Here is a 19,265-nt window from a genome sequence, read left to right as displayed (position 1 = left end):
CAAAGACATTTGAATGTTGTTTGCTTTAGGTTTGTAGTGCATGTTTTCCAATGTAAAAAAAAAAACATATACATTTTCCAACAGTTCTACAGTGTACTTGTTTACTTGTTGATAGCTATATAGTATCTACTATCAAATTTCATAATGAATAGAACTTGCTTTGTCACTCCAGAGCATAATCCACTGGCATTACAATGACTACACACATACTGTAGAATAACTTTATTATGCAGTAGTAATAATAATTAATCTGAAGGTTTTTTTTTTTGTCACACAACTTTCTTAGTGCTCTAAAACTTCTACCACCTTTTTTTTTAACAATTGAAAAATAACATAGTGGAAATGCAAAGGTTTTTGAGTTTTCTCCCACGTTAGGTTCAATTTAGGAGTAAAGTGTGTGCCAGTTGATTTTCAGTCTATATGTTTGCACACTGAAGGACTGGCACCATGTCGCTTGCCCAGAGTCAACTGGGATGTATTGCAGCCCTCTACATACCTGTAAAAAGTGAAGATGGAAAGGAAATTAGATTGTATCCCCTCAGGGCACATAAATTATCCTAAAATCTAAACCATTAGAAGCATCACCACTTCATAATTTTTATCTTGACATTGTTTGTCGTTAAAGAATGTTCAAGCTTACTGATGGTGCAGGAGCTAATCCTCATGATCATCAGAATAGTGGTAACTGTCCTCAGACGAGCAGTGATCAACATCACGTTGATCCTTGTGTGAGCAGCAGCCACTGACGTTCCCAATATCTTGCTGGCTTAAGGAGGCCTGTTCACCATCCTCCTCTCTTCTGTCTTCCCTGTCATCGGGATCCTCCCACTCTTCATCATCAATATAGACTTTTCGGTAGAGAACAGATTCGTACCCAGCATCTGCTTCCTCCTGGTTGCTAATAAAACAAAAGTTGCACAATCGTAATTAGCAGTGCACTGACTTCTAATATCTAATATGAAAGTACACACGTCACACACACAAAAAGAAATGTAAAAAAGTATATTAGCGAATGGACACTATTATCAGCCGATATTTGTCATAAAATTGACATTGGTTAAGGTTTTTCCAGTGAGCTGCTCATCCTCAAGTCTTTTATATTTACTTTGTTTATGATGTTGCAGTGCTATCTAGTGGTGGAAAAGAATATTGTTTGGATTTCCTGACCTGACCTTAAAATATGGTTCATTTCCTGTCAAAATCACAAGTACCGGGACCTACTTGTGCAAAGTGTTGGTATCTATTAAAATGACTTGTTAACCTCCATTCTGTGTTCTAAAGCAAAGTGTTTTCAGTTGGTAGACAACGGAGTTGATGATGTTTCCGTTAACTTACGCGGTAATAGAGATGGATGCCATACCATATTCTCAGTTTTGTACATATTCAACTAACTCGGGCTAATCGCTGAGCTATCACTCGATCACTAGCCATCTTAATCGATCTGCACCACATGTACATCTTATATAACAAATGTTATAGGTTTAATATTTGTTGCACAATATTTAAAGGTTATTTGATTCTGTATTGTTTAAAGTTTTCCTTCACCATTAAAGAATTCTTACAACTGTTTACTACTTGGTTAAATAGTCTGGATGAATACTGATGCTGAGACGGCTGTTGTTTGAGAGAACATATATTCAAAATGTACATGGCACTTTTTTCATATACATATATAAGGCCTCTGATTTTTCTGTGATCTTGGAAAACACCTGGAAAAAAAATGAAAATTTATGTTCTGAAATGTAAAAAGCAATCTTTAAAATCGGGCCCTAACGTGACTTTTTTTCCATGGGAAAACGAGTGATTGAATGTCTAGAAAATGTGACAAACGAAAAAATATATCCAATTCCAACCATAATAATCTTTGAATTTCAACCACTTTTTTAACATTTGATATATCTCAATAAAACCTATCATTGTTACATACTGTACTTTACTGAACAACCAAAGTGAAAGTGATTTACCAGTCTTTACTAGATGGTGAAGCTTTGGCTGCTTTGCTACAGATGAAGTCCTCAGGCACATCTAATTCTTGCAAGGTCTTGGTGTAATGTTTCTCTGCTGCCCGTTTGGCATTACACTGATAAAAAAAGCACAGGTTGAGAAAGAAAATTCAATAAGTAATTCAACAGGATAATCAAAGTCGTAATGAAAGAGCAAGAGAATTCAATTTTTTGGTAAAATGTCTTTGCATGATCCAAAATATTTAATGCATTTTGAAAAAGTGATGCGAGTTTACTTTTGATTCAATTCTCAATCAGGGATTGACAGTGAAATTGACCATATGAGTAAATTAATTTAAGCAGAAACCATTATTTATTCACACAGCAGACATATTAGTAGAGGTAAGCAACACTGCTTTGTAATCACTGCCTTGAAAGAATCTGTTTAGACAGTACTAATTAGATAAAAGGGTAAATGTGTATATCGGCAATTATATTGCTCTTTAGAACAAGGGGATATAAATAAACGAATGGTGGACATTATTCACTTATTCATAAAATCACCAGTCACCTGTGCAACCTGCTCCAGCAGCAGCAGTCTTCCCTTTACCCTCTCATGCATCTGTTTGATCTCCTGCTTGTACTCCTTTTTGCGTTGAATGTCTTGTTTTCTGGAATGAACATTGAGATGTAGATGATTATTTCCATTAATGCATTTGTGACTTTCTCATTTGTCAAAAGAGGTCATTATGTTGTGCGTGAGGACAAGATGGTAAATGGATTCAATTAATACAGCGCTAATTACCATATCAGACACCTTAACCCATTAACATTCACACACCAATGGTGTCAGAGCTGCCTGAGTGCTTGTACCTATTGTGTTTACAAATGAAAAAGCTTGTACATATTTTCTGAGAGTAGCAGGGTGTACAGGACATGGTAGCTGTCCAATAAGATTTTTTTTTCCTGTGCAATGATCAAATCAGTCAAAGAATTCCTGAAGGCTGGGAGGATGATCTTGCCTGCTGTTTTGATTAGATTTGAGATTTGTACTTTAGATTTGACTGATAGGTTCCCATCCCATGCCATAACAAAAGGTTGACATATTTTTTGCTATGTAAAAAAATCTGCATAATATTTTTGCATACCTTAACTAACAGTCATTTTTATAAAGAATGGTGAACTGACCATCACTGGTGGGCTTTCGTGCTGGTTACCACAGTATCAGATAGTGTAGCAATACATTTAACCTAATGTGGTCTGTTTGTGAGCAACAAGTGATTCCATCTAATTAAAAAAGGTTCGCTTTCATTTGTACAAGCTTCCCAGGAAGAACGTGTGGCAAAATAGAGTTAAAAGCAGTTAAATCAATGAACAGAATCCAAGGATATGTAGCAGGCTTTTCTAGGTGCTTCCTGGACTACCTGGGATAAAAGCTATGGCTGTGGTTCTAATGGTTATAGTACACAGACAATTCTGGTGAAAGTTCTCAGTTCTGGAGTCGGTAAGCAGTTTGCAGGTACCTGAACTCTTTGAGTTTGCTCTGGTTGGTCAGGGACAGAGCAACGTGGGGGTCATTGGCCTGGGCACGTTTTAAAACCACACTCTGCAGCTTCTTCTCCCTCTGCTTCTGCCTTTCCTTCAACTGCTCCTCTACCTCTTCAGCCTTCTTCCTCTGCTGCAGCACCTTTCTATTCAGGGAAATAACTCAGTCATAGATGGTGTAGTTTAGGGAGTAGTGGACTTTGGCCAGGAAGGAGGCAACATTCGAATATATGGGAGTAACAGGTGACACTGGAAAAAGGAGTTTAAACACACACATCACCTATTCAGTTCTTCCCATGACGTTTAAGATCTAAGGGCTCTTCTAGCTAAGCTAATGTGATGGAAGCCTTTGGTGTCCTAAAGATGTACCTCACAGCCTCGTGGCGCTTCCTTGTGGCATCTGTGTCTTTGGCAGGCAGGAGCTCAAGGCTGCCTGAGAGGGATGAACACAGGCTTGAGTTTGGTGTTCGAGCTATCGGAGGGCCGATATAGGGCCAACGTAGCAGCTGTGGGCTGGTCTGCTCCTTCCCTTTATCAGCCAGGATGCGTTCTCGGTGGGAGTGGATCTGAGATGTCCTGAGCTCAAATGGTTCACATGCAGTTGTAGGTCGTACCTCCTTCTGTTTCTTTAAGTGTTTCTGGAAACGGCGGTACCTGGCATCGAAATCAGGAACTTCTTTGGTAATCTGTGGCCTGTGAGAGCAGCTGCCATCCTCTCCAGCTGCATTTCTGTCTTCTTTGTTCTTCTTACGTTCACTGAGACGCCGTGCAAGCATGCTGGGAGGCATTGAAGCGCTGTGGAGCATCTCCTGAGCTCTCATTTGTATCTTGATGGAGCGGTAAAGCTGCTCCTCCTTCATTCTGTCTTCTGATGCTGCTGCGTACACAGACTTTGGCACAGGCTTGGCTTTGAAGGGTTTGATCTTGTCTTTGTTGAATAGCTCTGTGTGACAATGCTGTTTCTGTTCCTTCCTTTGTCGCTCTCTTTCCAGGAAGCTGAAGGGCCTCTGGATGGATCTAAGATGCTGCTCTTCTCGCTCCCGCACTGAGCGTCGTCGCTGCTCATTCCGTTCCTTTTGCTCCTCATAAAGTGGCAGATGAACATGTGCAGGAACAGGGCTTGCACGGAACTTCTTCTGACACTCTCTTAGTTCTTCCAGCTGTCGCCGTAGCTCTGTGTTCTCCTGTCCAATCTCTGAACGTGTCTTTATACCGTGCTTTTTTCTCTCAGTCTCTCGCAGAGTCATCTGAAAAGGTTTAGGGATTGTCACTCGATGTTTCCAGGGATCCCCATCTTTGTCTCTGTTTGGCTGCCTCTTCTCATCTTTTCTCATCAGATCTGATCTCCCCTGCTCTTTCGGCAGGCTGTGCAGTGAGGAGGAAAGGTGATGGTTGTATGGGGACAGCTCGAAGTCCCTCCACATATTCTTGATGTGCTCTTTAGGAGAAAAAACAAAGCATTTCTCCACCTCATTACTTGGTGCTTCATTATTGTCTGAAGAGTCTAACTGCCCATAGGCGCACCTTAGTTCAGCAGCAGAGTATGACTTCCTTAACCGACGAGTAGCTGCTGGGCTGGCGTTTGACCAAAGTCTTCTGGCAAAGTAAAATCAAAACAAGGAAAAAACATTTTTAATTAGTATAATAACACACTAATTGGCAACCAAAACGTATTATCTTAACATGTGAAATCCCAAATGATTGTGCTACATGATGTTTAGGTAGTTTGCTGTTTAGTTAACAGTTGTTATTCATTTACCTAATACATTTACTTTGGAAACCTTAATATGCATTTTAGCTATTGGACAGACGTGGTTTGTGCACTGCCATAGAACGGATTAACATTTGAAATTAATTTGTGTTTAATTTTGTTGGAATAAGCCACAAAAACAATACTACGTTTATTTTACATTAATTTTGTTTTGAAATACTCTTTTCAGCATTTGTTAACCCTAAACCTGGTTAGGATATTGAGGGATTATAAGGTCAATTATTTGGAGTCAGTTTAGAAAATGTGTTAAAACAATAAAAGGCTTTTTTCTCTCTCATTATTGTGAATTTTCATTTTGCTCTGCCTAATATCATCACAATGTACCAGGGTTGGGGTCAATTATAATTGTAATCATGTAATTTATCATTAATTACAATTATGACATAATTATAATTGTAATTGAAACAAATCTGTTGCTGTTTTAATCGTAATTGAGTTCAGACAATTTACTTTGTAATTGGCATGGAAATTCAATAAAAACTGTCATTTACAGTTTAATCGAATGCAAAACTGGGGAACCATGTTACAGTTCTAGGGCTTGCACATACTGTACATAGTTAAAATTTAATAAATAATGTTTAATATCAAGTTTTCCTACTACCTGTGACTTCTCTCGAGGCTCATTTTACCATTTAAAAAAAATTGAAATCAAGGGGTGTACTGACATAAAAAGGGTCAAACACCCACACCAAAAATATTTGATTTAAGACATGGGTAAAAACTCACCCATTATCATATGATATACAAATAGAAAGATAACACAACAGGAAGATTAAGTTTTATGGGGTTATTCGTTTCAGCTTCGGTAATTGTAAATAATAGAATTTCAATTTTAGTAATTGAGAAGTTAATTGTAGTTGTCTTACAGGGGAAACATAATAATTATAAGTGGAATTGGAAAAAATGCATGTCACCGTAATCATACTGAAGTTGCAATTGAATAATGTATTTGACCCCAACCCTGCATTATTTTTTATCAAAATAAACAGTACATAAATAATTCATAAAAGGAAGTGATAAAAAAAGCAAAACTTTATTCTAAACACCTTTAATACTAGTAAGGAGATAAATTCTGAAAGTTTTGTATAAAATAATATGCCACCTACTTGTTTCCTAAATCAAAACAATTACTGTCTAAAGGCTCCATGGTCCTGAGCTGCAGCTTTTGCTGATACATGTTCTCCAACTCAGCCATGGTGCGCAGGTGGGCCTTTTTCAGCTCTTCCAGCTTGCTGTAGTACTCCTCATTAGAGAAGAAGATTTCACTTAAGTTGAATCGATCTTCTGTTGCTCTGTAGGTGGCCATGATGTGTGGATCACCATTTCCCAGACAGTCCTCCTCATCACAGAAATCAGAGCCTGAGTCCTCACATTTCAGCTACAAAAATAACAAAAGGCCACAATAATTAAACATTCACGATTGTTAATCAAACTAAACCTATAATAATGATGGAAAGACATAATTTATAACCAGCTTGTGTTTAAGAAGTCAAACGCTCATACTGCTTTTTCCACCATTGTGGCTTTTGGTTACTGTAAATAGTAGCACCAAGGCTCCCCAGAATTAAGCCCAGCAGTGACGTTGACCATATGGTGGAACACAAAGAGCAGCTTAATGGGATAAACTAGATTTACGTAGACACAAACATGTCCTGCATCAGGCTCCAATCTAGCAAGGCTGACACATCAGAACTTATTCTGAATCTGGGCCTGTTTAAAAAAAAAAAAAGTGAAGAAAGTTGTCAAGGAAATACACAAATGTGCAGGGCAATAAATGTAATGTATAGTGTGATTAAGTAATCTAGTCAAAACAGAAGTCCCTAGTAAGGGAAACAAGTTATTTCTTCTTTTTAAGCTCTTTATTTGAAAATATTCGAGTAACACAGAGCAATTATTTCCCTACATTAAAGTGAATTAGGGAAACAAATTGGAGAGATCCAATCCTGTAAAGAGTGTGTTGGTTGGACAAGGTCAGAGACTGTAGGCCGTTTGCTTGGAAACATTACACAATAGATTTGGAATTTTTAAAACCTGTACAGTGGTAAATGGACTAGATTTATATGGCATCTTATAACCACACTGAAGCAGTCTCAAAGCGCTTTACATATCAGCTCATTCACCCAATCACTCTCACATTCACACACCAGTGGGACAGGACTGCCATGCAAGGCGCTAGTCAACCACTGGGAGCAACTTAGGGTTCAGTGTCTTGCCCAAGGACACTTCGACACATAGTCAGGTACTGGGATCGAACCCTCAACCTCTCGATCAGAAGACGACCCTCTACCACCTGAGCCACGGTCGCCCATCAGTAAGTAATCAGTAAGATATTTACAAAATGAAAAAATAGACAGGTTTAAGTATTAAAGCAATAAAACCTTGGGTATTAAAATCTATCGTTTTTGGAGAAAATAACACACGAAATATATATTCCACATTTCATGCAGGGACTAAAGTAGGTGAATTTTGACTCACCTCCTTATCGTAGTCCCTGTTGTCAGTGCAGCCTGAAGGCAGGAGCGTCTCCCTCTCATACGAGGCAAGCGGTGCTTTGGTGTTTGGGTCTACCGGCGTTTTCAAACACGATGTAACCAGAACGTTGGTCCGGTGAGCAGTGGCCATGGTTAAATGTTCACTGACCCAACTGTGTTCAGGTGAATCAAAGTAAGTGAGTAAATTCAAGGCAAGGAACGGCGTGGCTACCTGCTGCGTGTGAGCTCCTTAGCAACAGGAAAGCTTGATCGTTAGGGAAGTGACGTAACTGCACAGCGGGCAATTTTTTTTTTTCACAGTAAATTTAAGCCGCTTATAAAATACTAAACATACTAGCCCATTATATCCTGCAAAATGTTAAAAGCCTGACCCCAGCAAGTTTCGGTACCTGCAGCAAGTTAAGCGCGTTTTGAGATACACTCTCCTGTAACAAGTAGAAAGGCTATCCTCTCGCCTATGAGAATTTTACATGAGAGATAGATGTTATTTTGAGTGGCTGTGAGAAAAAACATGTCTTATAGTAAATGCCTGTTATTTTGAGTGGGTTGCATTTCATCAATCACCTTTTTTCTTAAAAGGGTACTGAGTTCCCTCGGCCCAAGAGAGGGGGCCCTCATCATATATGTTTAAAATGCATTTTAAACATTTAAAAAAATGTTTAAAATGGTTTAGACCGTTGTGAGACAGCTTAGTTTTACCCTACTGATGATGTGTTGTTGCAATAGTAATTTAATGTAGTTTAAAATGCATTTTAAACATTTTTAGGTTATTTATACTAGTGCAGTGCAGGTAGAAGTATGTCTTGGGAGGTTAAGTAGCTTTTTCATGGATGGTTCACATGGAAGGTTTAATTCCTCTTTAATTCAGAATAAAAGTTCAATCCTCTTTAAATTGACCTAAACACTCAATTTCTAATGCAAATTTAATTCTGGATTACACACACGCGATTTTGTATTATCACTCACCTTAGTTACAAATGTTGCTCATTGAGGACACTTGCTGGTCAATATTTACCGAGTGTTTTTTAAGGATATTAGACCCACTTTAGTTGTTCTTAAAAGCCCTTTGTGCAGTCACTCCTGTAGATTATATATTTACCTTTTATTAACCTTTGTACAGGTTTGCTTTGTGTGTGTGTATATATACCCGTCAATAGTCCATGTGATTCAGAGGCACTTCTCCTTGACATGACACTCAGTAGTATCTACCTCTGAGGTAGGACTGAACCACAACAGGGCCGATCTGAAATGCCAAGTTCAGAGAGTGTGGAGAAAAGAATTTGATGGCTCAGTGTCAAAGGCAGCAGACAGATCCAGCAACGGTAGGATAAAGGACTGACCAGGAGCTCTAGCCAGTCGCAGTGATTCTGTGACTGACAGGAGAGTCTCAGTGGAATGGTCAATCTGGTTGTTGTTCTGCAAATGTTAGGAAACTTGGTTACTGAATGTGCGCTCAAGTATTTTAGACGAGAATGGCAAAAGTGAGACAGGCAGGGCTTTTTGAGCAGTGGGGTGACCCAAGTTTGCTTAGAAGCATTGGAAAAGATACCAGTTTTGAAGGTTCGATTGTGGGCGAGATGGTCAGCAGGATGCTGGTAGGTATTGGACTGAGAAGACAGGTTGTAGGTTTTGAGTTCAGGACAAGCCTGGAGACCTCATCCTGGAGCAAGAGCAGCAGCAGATTGAAGCAGCAGTGGGACGTTTAGGGCTGATTGAGCTGGTCAGTCTCAGAGAATTGGTTGCTGATGGTAGCCACCTTCACAGTGAAAAAGAATGCAAACATGTCTGGAGTGAGTGCAGTGGAAGGCAGAACGGGTGATAGAACGCCATCAAAGTGTGTCAAAGCAGCACAGATCTTGTTCTGATAAAAGGCTTTCTTTGCAGACTGCAGGCAGGAAGTGCTTCAAATGAAGCTCTTTTAAAGTAACCACAGTAAACTTTGGGGCAGGGTACCCTGCACACTGGGGTAATAAAGGCCTTTTGGGATTATGTCGTTCACGTAGAGCTTTCCTTCCCTGCTTCAGCTCTACCAGACACCGCAGTACAGTAGTTGAAATTTTCACCCCCTGCAGCACATTTTGTCACAATATCCATCGTGTCACTAGAACGTTCAATGGTCCAAGTGAGTAGAGTTAAAACTGCAAGAACATATACAAGGCTAAAAGTCCAAAATGACAAGACAACATTTAATTCATGAATAAAAGTCATAAGTTTAAAGTTTTAAAAGAGCTACTACAGTTAGCTTATTAGAGCACTTTTTGGGGAATAGCCTGAGAATTCCATTCCAGGCAAAATAAGGAGTCTGGCACAAAGGCTGAAAAAAAAAAAAAAAAAGTTTAAAGAAACTAGGTTTCTGTGCACATATCTTAGAAAAACTCAAACTTTATCAACTGGTTACCTTCAGATAATTGGAAGCTTGCAACTAAATCTGGTATATGGACATGGCCTCTATATTGACAAAAAACAGCTGAGACAGCTTCCTTGAAAAGGAAAGATGGACAGTCCACCAATGCTACTAAAATCAAGTTGGTTAAGTTGAACTTTTCAGCATAGACAGGCTCTTAGACATACATCACCATAGTCTGTAGCTATCTGTAAGATTCACAGTAAATGAGACAACCCACTGTAGTAAAATTCTCCTAAAAAGATAAGAAAACTATTCAAAAACAGCCTCTACTTGCTTACAGGGGCCAGTGTTCTTGATTTAGGCTTTGAACTAGATGTCAGCGTTTATCAGTCACACAAGCACAGAAAGATGCTAGTGCCAGGTATATATCACAAATCACCTTTGCTGTGCCTGTCAAAATGCTTCGCAAGTATTAGACATGCATAGATGCCTAATGGCCATCCAATAAGAAAAATGTTATGTTGGTTAAAATTTGAATGAAGAATATAATTTGTTTCCCCTATTTTCATTTATTGTCAGGGGTGTACATAACATTTCCTTCCCCTGCTTCGTGGGGCCTCTGTAACCACCCTGTCCTTAAGGGTTTCCAGCCTCACCAGATGGCCTAAGCTGGGTGCGAGTAGGTTAGAGGTCAGAATCCGACCCCTTATGCATTATTGCACCAAGTGTGTTAAAAAGCTGTTCAATCCATCTTGATGTGGCTCCCTATATATTAAAATTTAGGATTTATGGCTGCCAGTCCCATTTAAATAGGAGCATGGAAAGGGACATGCATGCTCAATTCCATGCCATTTCAGATGTTCAAAGTAAATGTGCTTGGATTCATGGAGAAGCATAAATCTCAAACTTTTTGTAGATAGCCAACAATGTTTCGAAAAGCTGGACAAAAATTGCTGTCGAACAAAAAGCTGTTTTTATTAAATTATGCAATGTAACAATCAGTGGGTATTTGAACAGACTGAGGCAGACAGACTTCTTGAATTCTTTGTTGGTCAATCACCGGGCCGACTTATCGGGTGTTCACCTGTAAGCAAAAAACACACATTTTCAAACAAGCCTTATAATTGCTCTCAGCTAAACATACAATAGAGTCTATGTTGTTTACAATTAGGCTCTTGTGAAATAAGGAGTTTTGTTTTACCACATCATCAATCTTGAGGATGCTGCGGACCGTCTCAGTGGCTAATGTCAGAGCGCTAATAGAGACCAGTAATGGCTGCACGACCAGTTCCTCCAGTATGTTGGAGATTCCTCCCTGCCACATACACAATACAATTGGGGTCATTTAATTACTAAGTCTTAAAAAATGTGTTACACATGATTATTTATCATCAGCAACACTTAAAACAGATAAGTCAACATTTTATTATTCTTTGTTAATCACTTTTTAAATTAAAGACTCAATAAATGAGCTACAAATCATGCTGTTAAAGCGTTCTTTTTAATCAATATTTGGCACAAAATTACTTAAAAAAGATTTGTTTAACATTAAAAACAAAAAGCTTTTAAACATTTCCATATATATTACTAACTAATGAGTAAGAAAAGCACACCTTGCGGACATTGATGCCGGCCCATTTGTCTCCCTGTGCATGTGCGTTGCGGAGTTCGGTCACCGTGGAAATAGGGTTCAGACCGGCATTCTCAGCAAGAGTGGAAGGGATCACCTCCAGAGCATCCGCGTATGCCCGCACACAGTAGGCTTCCATGCCGCCTAGTGCACGAGAGTACTCCGCCAGACGGACAGCCAGCTCAATCTCTGGAGACCCACCGCCAGCAATCAGAGCCCTGAAGGACAACGTGAGAATGTCACCAGCCTAAATATTATCCGTTAAGCAATTTTGATAATTTTTTTGAAAATAACAAAAATAGTTAAAAATAAAAACTTTGAGAAGGTACTTTATTAGATGTTATTATATGGACTTCCATTAGACCCATTACCTCATTTAACTTCATTTCAGCCATTTTGTTTCTCAGCAACACAGAGTAGTTTGACGTTTTAAGTATATCATCTTTTTAATAACTTTTGATCTTTGCAATTTGTGCATGACAGTCAATTTTTTTCAGCCTAACTTACAGTTGAGGATTTGACATAAATGTTTCTATGAATACAAATAAAGCGATATTGAAAAATACTTTGTATATATGTTTGAAAACTCTCTTGTCAACAAGTAAACAAGCAGTTGCCAACAAATGGAGAGCTTTCAACAATGCTTTTCCTCTGTTCGTTACGCTCCAGCTCGATAAAAACGAATGCAGGAGCGCCTTTGTCAGAGGGTGGGGTGTCACACTCTTAATGTTAAAACATCCCTGCATGCAAACACCAACTGACCTCTTCTTGACCAAACAGCGGACAACACACAGTGCATCATGGATTGAGCGCTCAGCCTCCTCAATCACAAGCTTGTTGGAGCCTCGGACTACGATGCTCACTGTCTTACCAGGACTGGTGCAGCCTGTGATCTGCAGTGAGCAACAGAAAATTTACTGGGAGCAGAATAAAGATAGTGTGTTAATTCTGAGGTTAGTAACAAAACACTTACCTTCACCAGTTTACCAGAACCATTGAGATTGACTTCTTCTGCTAGCTCAGCAGTGCCAAGCATCTCTGGAGTGAAGTGGTCAATGTGGGCAATGGGTTTAGTTCCAATAGTCTAAGAAAGAACAAATGCACATTTATTTCACCGTCACATAGACAACCTTGAAACTGTTGTCAGAAACAACAATAATAACTGATCATTAGTCTCGGTTTTTCAGTAAAGATAGTCATCTGCCACAACAGAAAACCTAAAGTGGATGAAACAAAACATTTCCTGAGAATCCAAGCAATATCTTATAAGGTTTGTACAAAGGCTGAATTAGTTGCATTGGCGATAAAACAAGATTTTATAACCACAAAGGCTGCAATTTGACATATCACGGGATCTGGTCACATGACTAGTGAGCCACCAGAGAGTGGGTGAACGGAATCAAGACAATAAGCCTGAGCAGATTGCTCAGCAAAGCTTTATATTTCACATATGTAAATTGTATTTATTTATTCTGACTGATTAGCTCAGACAGTGTTACTTCACATTTACATATTATGTTACATTAAACATGAAAGTGTTAATGTCACAAATTTGTTTGCATTATTGTTGTAATATGCATTTTAGTTTGTCTGATATATTACTGACATATTTATGGATACAACACACTTGATTGGCAGAATTTTGTTAAAACTGTTGTAAATGCTTACCGAACTGCAAGACCAAGTATTTACTAAGTTTACAACTGTAAATTAATTTCATAAATAGTCTCACAATTTATGCTTTATTTGCTTTCATCATAACATAAGTCTAATCTATACGAATTCATGTACAAGTCTGATATCTTTTATGATTTCTTGTTAGTGGTTGTTGGAAAAAAAAACATAAAAAGAAGACCTTGAAAAAAAATAATCTCAACAAAAATCAATTTTTCAAGTGAAACATCGTCAGCCTTTTTCCAACTGATCTGGTCCTTTGTGTTTTTTTATGTTTTTGTTTTAAGATAAGTGGTAAACCTGATGACTGAATCAGTTAACTTTGGATGGGTTTGTTTGAGGATGATTATATGGAGCTGACCTTGCAGATGAACTCAATGTCTTCTCTCTCGATTTCTTTCACTACCATAATCTTCATTTTGTTGAGGAAGTGCAGGGCAAGGTCACTCAGAGCATCCCTATCACAATTACAAACATTCACATGAAAACAGGGAAAAACATCAGAACTTTCCTACTACACTTGGGTCAACCTACCTAAGAATGGACTTCTGGATGAGCAGCACATTGCAGCCAGCTTTTTTAATCTGTTTCACCAGGTTGAGGATGTAGGCGCGCTCCTCTCGCAGCACACGGTCCATCTGAGCGTAGTCCGAGATAACAATCTGGTTGTCCATCTGTATCCAGGTAGAAACAATACTGATCATTTGGGTTTGCTTGTATTATAATAGAGGTATTAGAAAAATAGGGAACTCAAAGTTGAGCATTGAGGACAAATGTTAAACGACTCGGCTCTGCGGATATTCTGGTGGCTTACATCAGTTTTGGGAGGTGACAGACAAAATTGGATCAAGCCAATTTTGGCCTTTTCCACACGGGTCACACCAGTGTTGGCTACTTTCTGGGTCAAAACCAAGCCGTCCACCAGCTCGCAGTCATCAATGGTCCCTCTATGCACAAACAAACAAACATGGGGACGAGGGCGAAAATCAGCTTTGTGAGGAGTGATTTGAAAACATCATATTAAAATGATTTAAAATATACCCAAGTTTCTTGATAATTTTGATGTCCTGCAGATTAACGCCAGTGGCTGTGACCGGGTCGATGACTCGCATCACGGCATCCACGCTCATTGGCGCCAGAAGACTGGAGTATTGGGACACCACCTTGGAGCACAGCGATGTGGTGGCACTGTTGAGCAGTGTCTCGCGGTCGCTCAGCTGCACTGGCTGACTCATGGCCGTCAGCACCTCCACACCTTTATCCACGGCTTTTTGGAAAGACTCAGAAATAGTGGTGGGGTGGATACCTGAGCAAAAAAAAAAAAAAAAAAAAAAAAAAAAAAACCATGAGAATGTTACTGAAACAGTAAAAAAAAAAAAACATTTAAATCAAAGAAACCCAAAACATTAACTTTATTTTAAGTTGAAGATAAGAACAATTATTTTTTGTGTATTGTATTGTTCTGTCCAGATCTAAACCTACAAGCATTTGTCTGTGGCAGGCTTAGAATAGATGCTGAAATATTGGCTGAGGCACTCAGTTCTTGAGTAACTTTTCAATATTGTTACATATTAAGTTCACAAGTCGAAGGCAATTAGTTCATGGTTGCACACCAAAATCACTTCACGGTTGACTCTTTCTACGATAACACTGACGTAGAAAAAGTATTAGTTCATAAGTTCCTGAATAGGGATGAGTATCTAAAGACTTATCGATACTACTATTCTTATTGATGCTCCTTATCAATCCGGTACTTTATCAATACATTTTTTTTTTAATCAATGGAAAAACAAAAAATAAAACCCAAATAATTAACATCAATTTATTTATTTCTGATTTTTTTCAAAACAATATGACAAAATAAATGAAAAATACAAAATAGTTCTAAATGTATAAATAAAACAATAAAAACAGTATAAATAACTTTTAACAAATCACTAAACAATACAAATATTCAAATCAAAAATAACTTAATGAAAAATTGTGCAAAAGGAGAATTAGTGAGCCAGGCCTCTGATGGCTGCGGCTGCACTGGCTCATGACAACAAGGCTAACTATGTTGATTAACCCCTGTTTTGCCATATTAATTTGCAACGTTTTAGCTGTAAGTTAATATATGATCGCAAGTCACTACTCGAACTAAATGTTGCCGGCAGCCGAGGCACGGTAGCGGCAAATGTGCGGGGAAACCTATGCAGCCTAGGACTGCTGCGACGAGACGACCTAGCGGCCCACGAAAGCAGTGGATTGGCCTGCCAGCACTCGCCGCCACTGGAACAGACGGAGGCGGCGCGACAGACGACAGAAGATTCGCTGCCGTGGAGGACTATTGGGTAAGCTAAAATATAAGTCATGGAGAGCCCCGCACGGCGCACATACATCACACAACTCTTCTGCTGCTCTGGTTCGGCAGCGGCACCCACTTTTCACAAGTATGAGTGTTTTGTTGCATCACTATTTGGAGTTAAACTGAATTTATCCAACAAAGTGTTGATTTATTTCACCATCACCTGGATCAGTGGAGACGTTTTTCATGCCAGCACTAGATTCTGACAAACAGTGCTGGACTCCTACTGAAACCTATTTGCCCAAACCCAAGGGTCAGGCGTAATTTTTGTCTTTTTTTTTTTTTTAACTCAAACTCTGGTTGGACTCAGGTCGGACACTGGGCGGTGGAGCTGATGTGTTTCAATAAGTGTGAGAGGACGCACAAAAAGCTAACACCTGAGGTGCTGCAGTGCGCATGCCCGTGATACAGAAAGTTTCTTTTAGCTGTTTACACAGACACGAAGGAGGTAGCATTTTCAAAATCTTCCGCTCTGGAGCCTGTTTTTAAAAACTTCCGTTTTCAAGTATCAAAACGCGGTCGCCATGTAAATGCAACAAACACTTCCATTTTCACTAGAAAACGTTCTCACGTGCAAGCCGATTGTGTTTTAAAGAAGCCACCTTATGTGGATTCTACTTTCTAGCATCATTCCCATAGGAAACCATGAATAGAAACAATATATGTATGCAACTGTACGGGACAAAATGTCCTACCCTTGTACATAAAAGATGAACAGATGGGTGGACAAACTTTATATTTGATCTAGATTAATGTTGCCCCATTACCAGCAAAAAGAAAATCTACCTTCCATTGTCCCACCCTGACTCCCTCTTCCCTTCCCCCTCACTTAGGTGTAATGCTTTTCTTACCCTTCCTTAGGGACGGCTGGTGATGGTCACAATTATGCAAAAAAATAAATTTATTTATTTAATTGCAATAATAAAACATGCATTGCTGTCGCAAAAACATTATATTTAACAGATGTGCTTCCAGATCACAAAATGATTTATGAACTCTGTTGCTTGCTGTGAAGATTATGCATGAAAATTGCAAAATGCAGAGTCTACGTCACTTGCAGCCTTGGTTTAGTCAGAAATGGCTGCCTCCATGTACCCAGTGTTGCTTACAATCTCTGTGTTTTTAAGTCTTCCATTCATTTACAAAGCAGTGTATGTCAAATCAAGTGCATTTCTGATGGGATGCTTGTGCTTCTGCATTTAACAGTATTTTTTCTTTGACCTTGAATAGAAAAACCAGGCATGAGAGAAATGCATTGATTGTGTAAATTGAACCTTCAGCATTAGACATCATATAGTTGTGTTTTATTTATGTTACTGTAAGTTACAAAAATCAGTTTGCACATCTAACTATGGAAAGAATCTGAATCAGCAGATAAAAACCCAAAAGTCAGATTGGAAGTCCTTTTTTTCAATCTCAGAAATCTCAATCTCCATTCATTCATTGCAGTTTTAAGCTTTATAGTTGAACAGCTGCATGTAAAATTAGCCTTATTTGATTGTTTGGGTATTATTTGTGCATTTTGTCATCTAACCTGTTCCTGTTTTATGTGATAAGTCCACATACCTTTCTGCAGCAGTTTAGAGCAGGCATCAAGTAGAGCTCCAGCTATCACCACCACAGAGGTGGTGCCATCACCAGCCTCGATGTCCTGAGCTTTTGATAGTTCCACCAGCTATAACACAGAGTTAATATTTGTCTTGTTAATGTTAGAATTCAGGTACAGTTTTATGAAGTATGAAAAATGAGGTGATTTGAAGTGGACAAGATGAATAGGGTTGGACAGGTAAGTTTCATTAATTAAATGTGACAATTGTTTGAGAGAAGAATTAAGGTACCATTTTAGCAGCTGGGTGAAGGACCTGCATCTGCTTCAAAATGGTGGCCCCGTCATTAGTAATGGTTACATCACCTTTCTCATCCTGGATCTGAAAAAAAACACAGACCGTTTATATTTACATCTTTCACTGAGTGAGTGTAGCAAGTATAAAACCACCAACTGCTCACTGACCATCTTGTCCATGCCTTTTGGTCCCAGACTTGTTCTGATGGCATCCGCAACAGCTGTCAAAGATAGTGATGATTAGAACATACAGTGATCAGCTAAATGTTGATTCTTTCTCTACAGTCAGGTGTTATTTAGTGATGCTCTCCATTACTGTTGGTTTTTTAAGTTGGTGGATAGAAATGAATAGGGGGTGAAAAAAATAAAATAAAAATGGATTTCACAATATATCACGATTTTTTTTTCATTTATTTCAAAAAACAATATTTTTTCCTGATATTTAATCAATAATTTTCTTATTGTATTTTTCACATTTTTTCGTGGATGTGTATTTTCTACTACTGGAGACATTGCCACAGCTCCTGTTCCTACATAAAAACCTTGAAAATTGTGCCACTTCCGCACCTCCACTCCGGTAGATAGCGCCGTGGATATAATAATAATAATGAATAGTAAATAGTTTTGACTCAATTTGTCCTCTGAATGATCAATATCTTCTGATTACCATATACAGCAAATTAATTTTTTCATCTCTATATTTAATTTTGATATTAACTGGGTAGAATATCACAATAATATCGTATCATGACCATGTATCGTGATACGTGTCGTATTGCAGCATCCTTGCCACTACTCAACCCTAGAAGTGAAAGTGCCATACTCTTTGAACAAGCCTTTTAAATTGTAATTATATGTTGAGTGAACTCATCCTCCAGTAACTCCGTAAGTTCAAGTGGCATTGTCTAATGAATAAAAAACCCTAAGTAAAAGTGGCGCTGTCTATAACAGTGCAGCCCTGTAGCTGGAGCCTCTGCAGACACATACTATAGTCGCTAGCAGACTACTAAGCTGCTTCAGCAGTTCATGAGTGTCGGAGCAGAAAGACATTAAAAACCTGGTGGACTACCGGCCCTCGAGGACCACGTTTGGACACCCCTGACTTAAACTGAGAAAATGTTAAGTCATACCAATAGCAAAACGCCAGGAAGCGAGTGTCGCGTTAGAATGAATATAAACCAGTTAAAGTAGTTTATTTTTAAAATATTCGAAAGGAAATATGGAATAAAAAAATTGAATGGCACATTATTTGACGCAAAGGGGGAAATTGCAGATAGAGGTTTCGGCTGTGAAGCACATATAATGAATAATAAAACATCTAGAATACTCGTGTTGTCATTATTTTGTGACAACTGAATAGTAGTGGAGCATACCTTTGGCAGCGGAGATGTTACTGAACCGAATCTGGGCCGGTTTGTCGCGGTCCACGTACGCCCCTCCTTTGTTTCTGCTCATGTTTGAAGCTTTCGATACTGCCATTGCTTCTGGCATCGGTACTCTATATCAATGGATAACGTTTAAGGAAGTCTTAATAACGGGTGCGATGAGAAAATTAATGAAAAGGTTTTGGTTCGGCTGCGGATGGAATCAGATTGCGAGACCAGCACCGATAGAAGCTTCCAGGTTACTAGTCGCTACCAAGCAAAAGGAACGCCCTTTATTACGGCGTCGCC

General features: G+C 38.9%; 2 protein-coding genes across 2 annotated transcripts; both read right to left on the bottom strand.

The window, feature by feature from the left end:
- Positions 1-442: 442 nt before the first annotated feature.
- On the bottom strand, positions 443-7,976 carry fam161a (FAM161 centrosomal protein A). The gene is made up of 8 exons (XM_028453433.1): positions 7,735-7,976; positions 6,366-6,637; positions 3,858-5,084; positions 3,467-3,634; positions 2,515-2,614; positions 1,965-2,080; positions 641-898; positions 443-496 (listed from the first exon to the last, which is right to left on the bottom strand). The coding sequence occupies exons 1-7, from the start codon at positions 7,879-7,881 to the stop codon at positions 655-657; spliced, it is 2,274 nt and encodes a 757-aa protein (XP_028309234.1). The 5' UTR covers positions 7,882-7,976; the 3' UTR covers positions 443-496; positions 641-654.
- A 3,072-nt stretch (positions 7,977-11,048) lies between these two features.
- Positions 11,049-19,252, bottom strand: cct4 (chaperonin containing TCP1, subunit 4 (delta)). Its single transcript, XM_028459401.1, has 13 exons — positions 18,966-19,252; positions 17,761-17,813; positions 17,588-17,677; positions 17,316-17,424; positions 14,444-14,708; positions 14,217-14,349; positions 13,937-14,076; positions 13,764-13,860; positions 12,702-12,812; positions 12,491-12,621; positions 11,712-11,946; positions 11,300-11,413; positions 11,049-11,182 (listed from the first exon to the last, which is right to left on the bottom strand). The coding sequence occupies exons 1-13, from the start codon at positions 19,081-19,083 to the stop codon at positions 11,168-11,170; spliced, it is 1,611 nt and encodes a 536-aa protein (XP_028315202.1). The 5' UTR covers positions 19,084-19,252; the 3' UTR covers positions 11,049-11,167.
- Between the last annotated feature and the right edge of the window lie 13 nt (positions 19,253-19,265).

The sequence above is a fragment of the Gouania willdenowi genome, chromosome 1 (assembly GCF_900634775.1).
Source record: "Gouania willdenowi chromosome 1, fGouWil2.1, whole genome shotgun sequence".
In the NCBI taxonomy this organism is placed as follows: domain Eukaryota; kingdom Metazoa; phylum Chordata; class Actinopteri; order Blenniiformes; family Gobiesocidae; genus Gouania; species Gouania willdenowi.
This window is presented reverse-complemented; position numbering and strand designations above follow the sequence as displayed.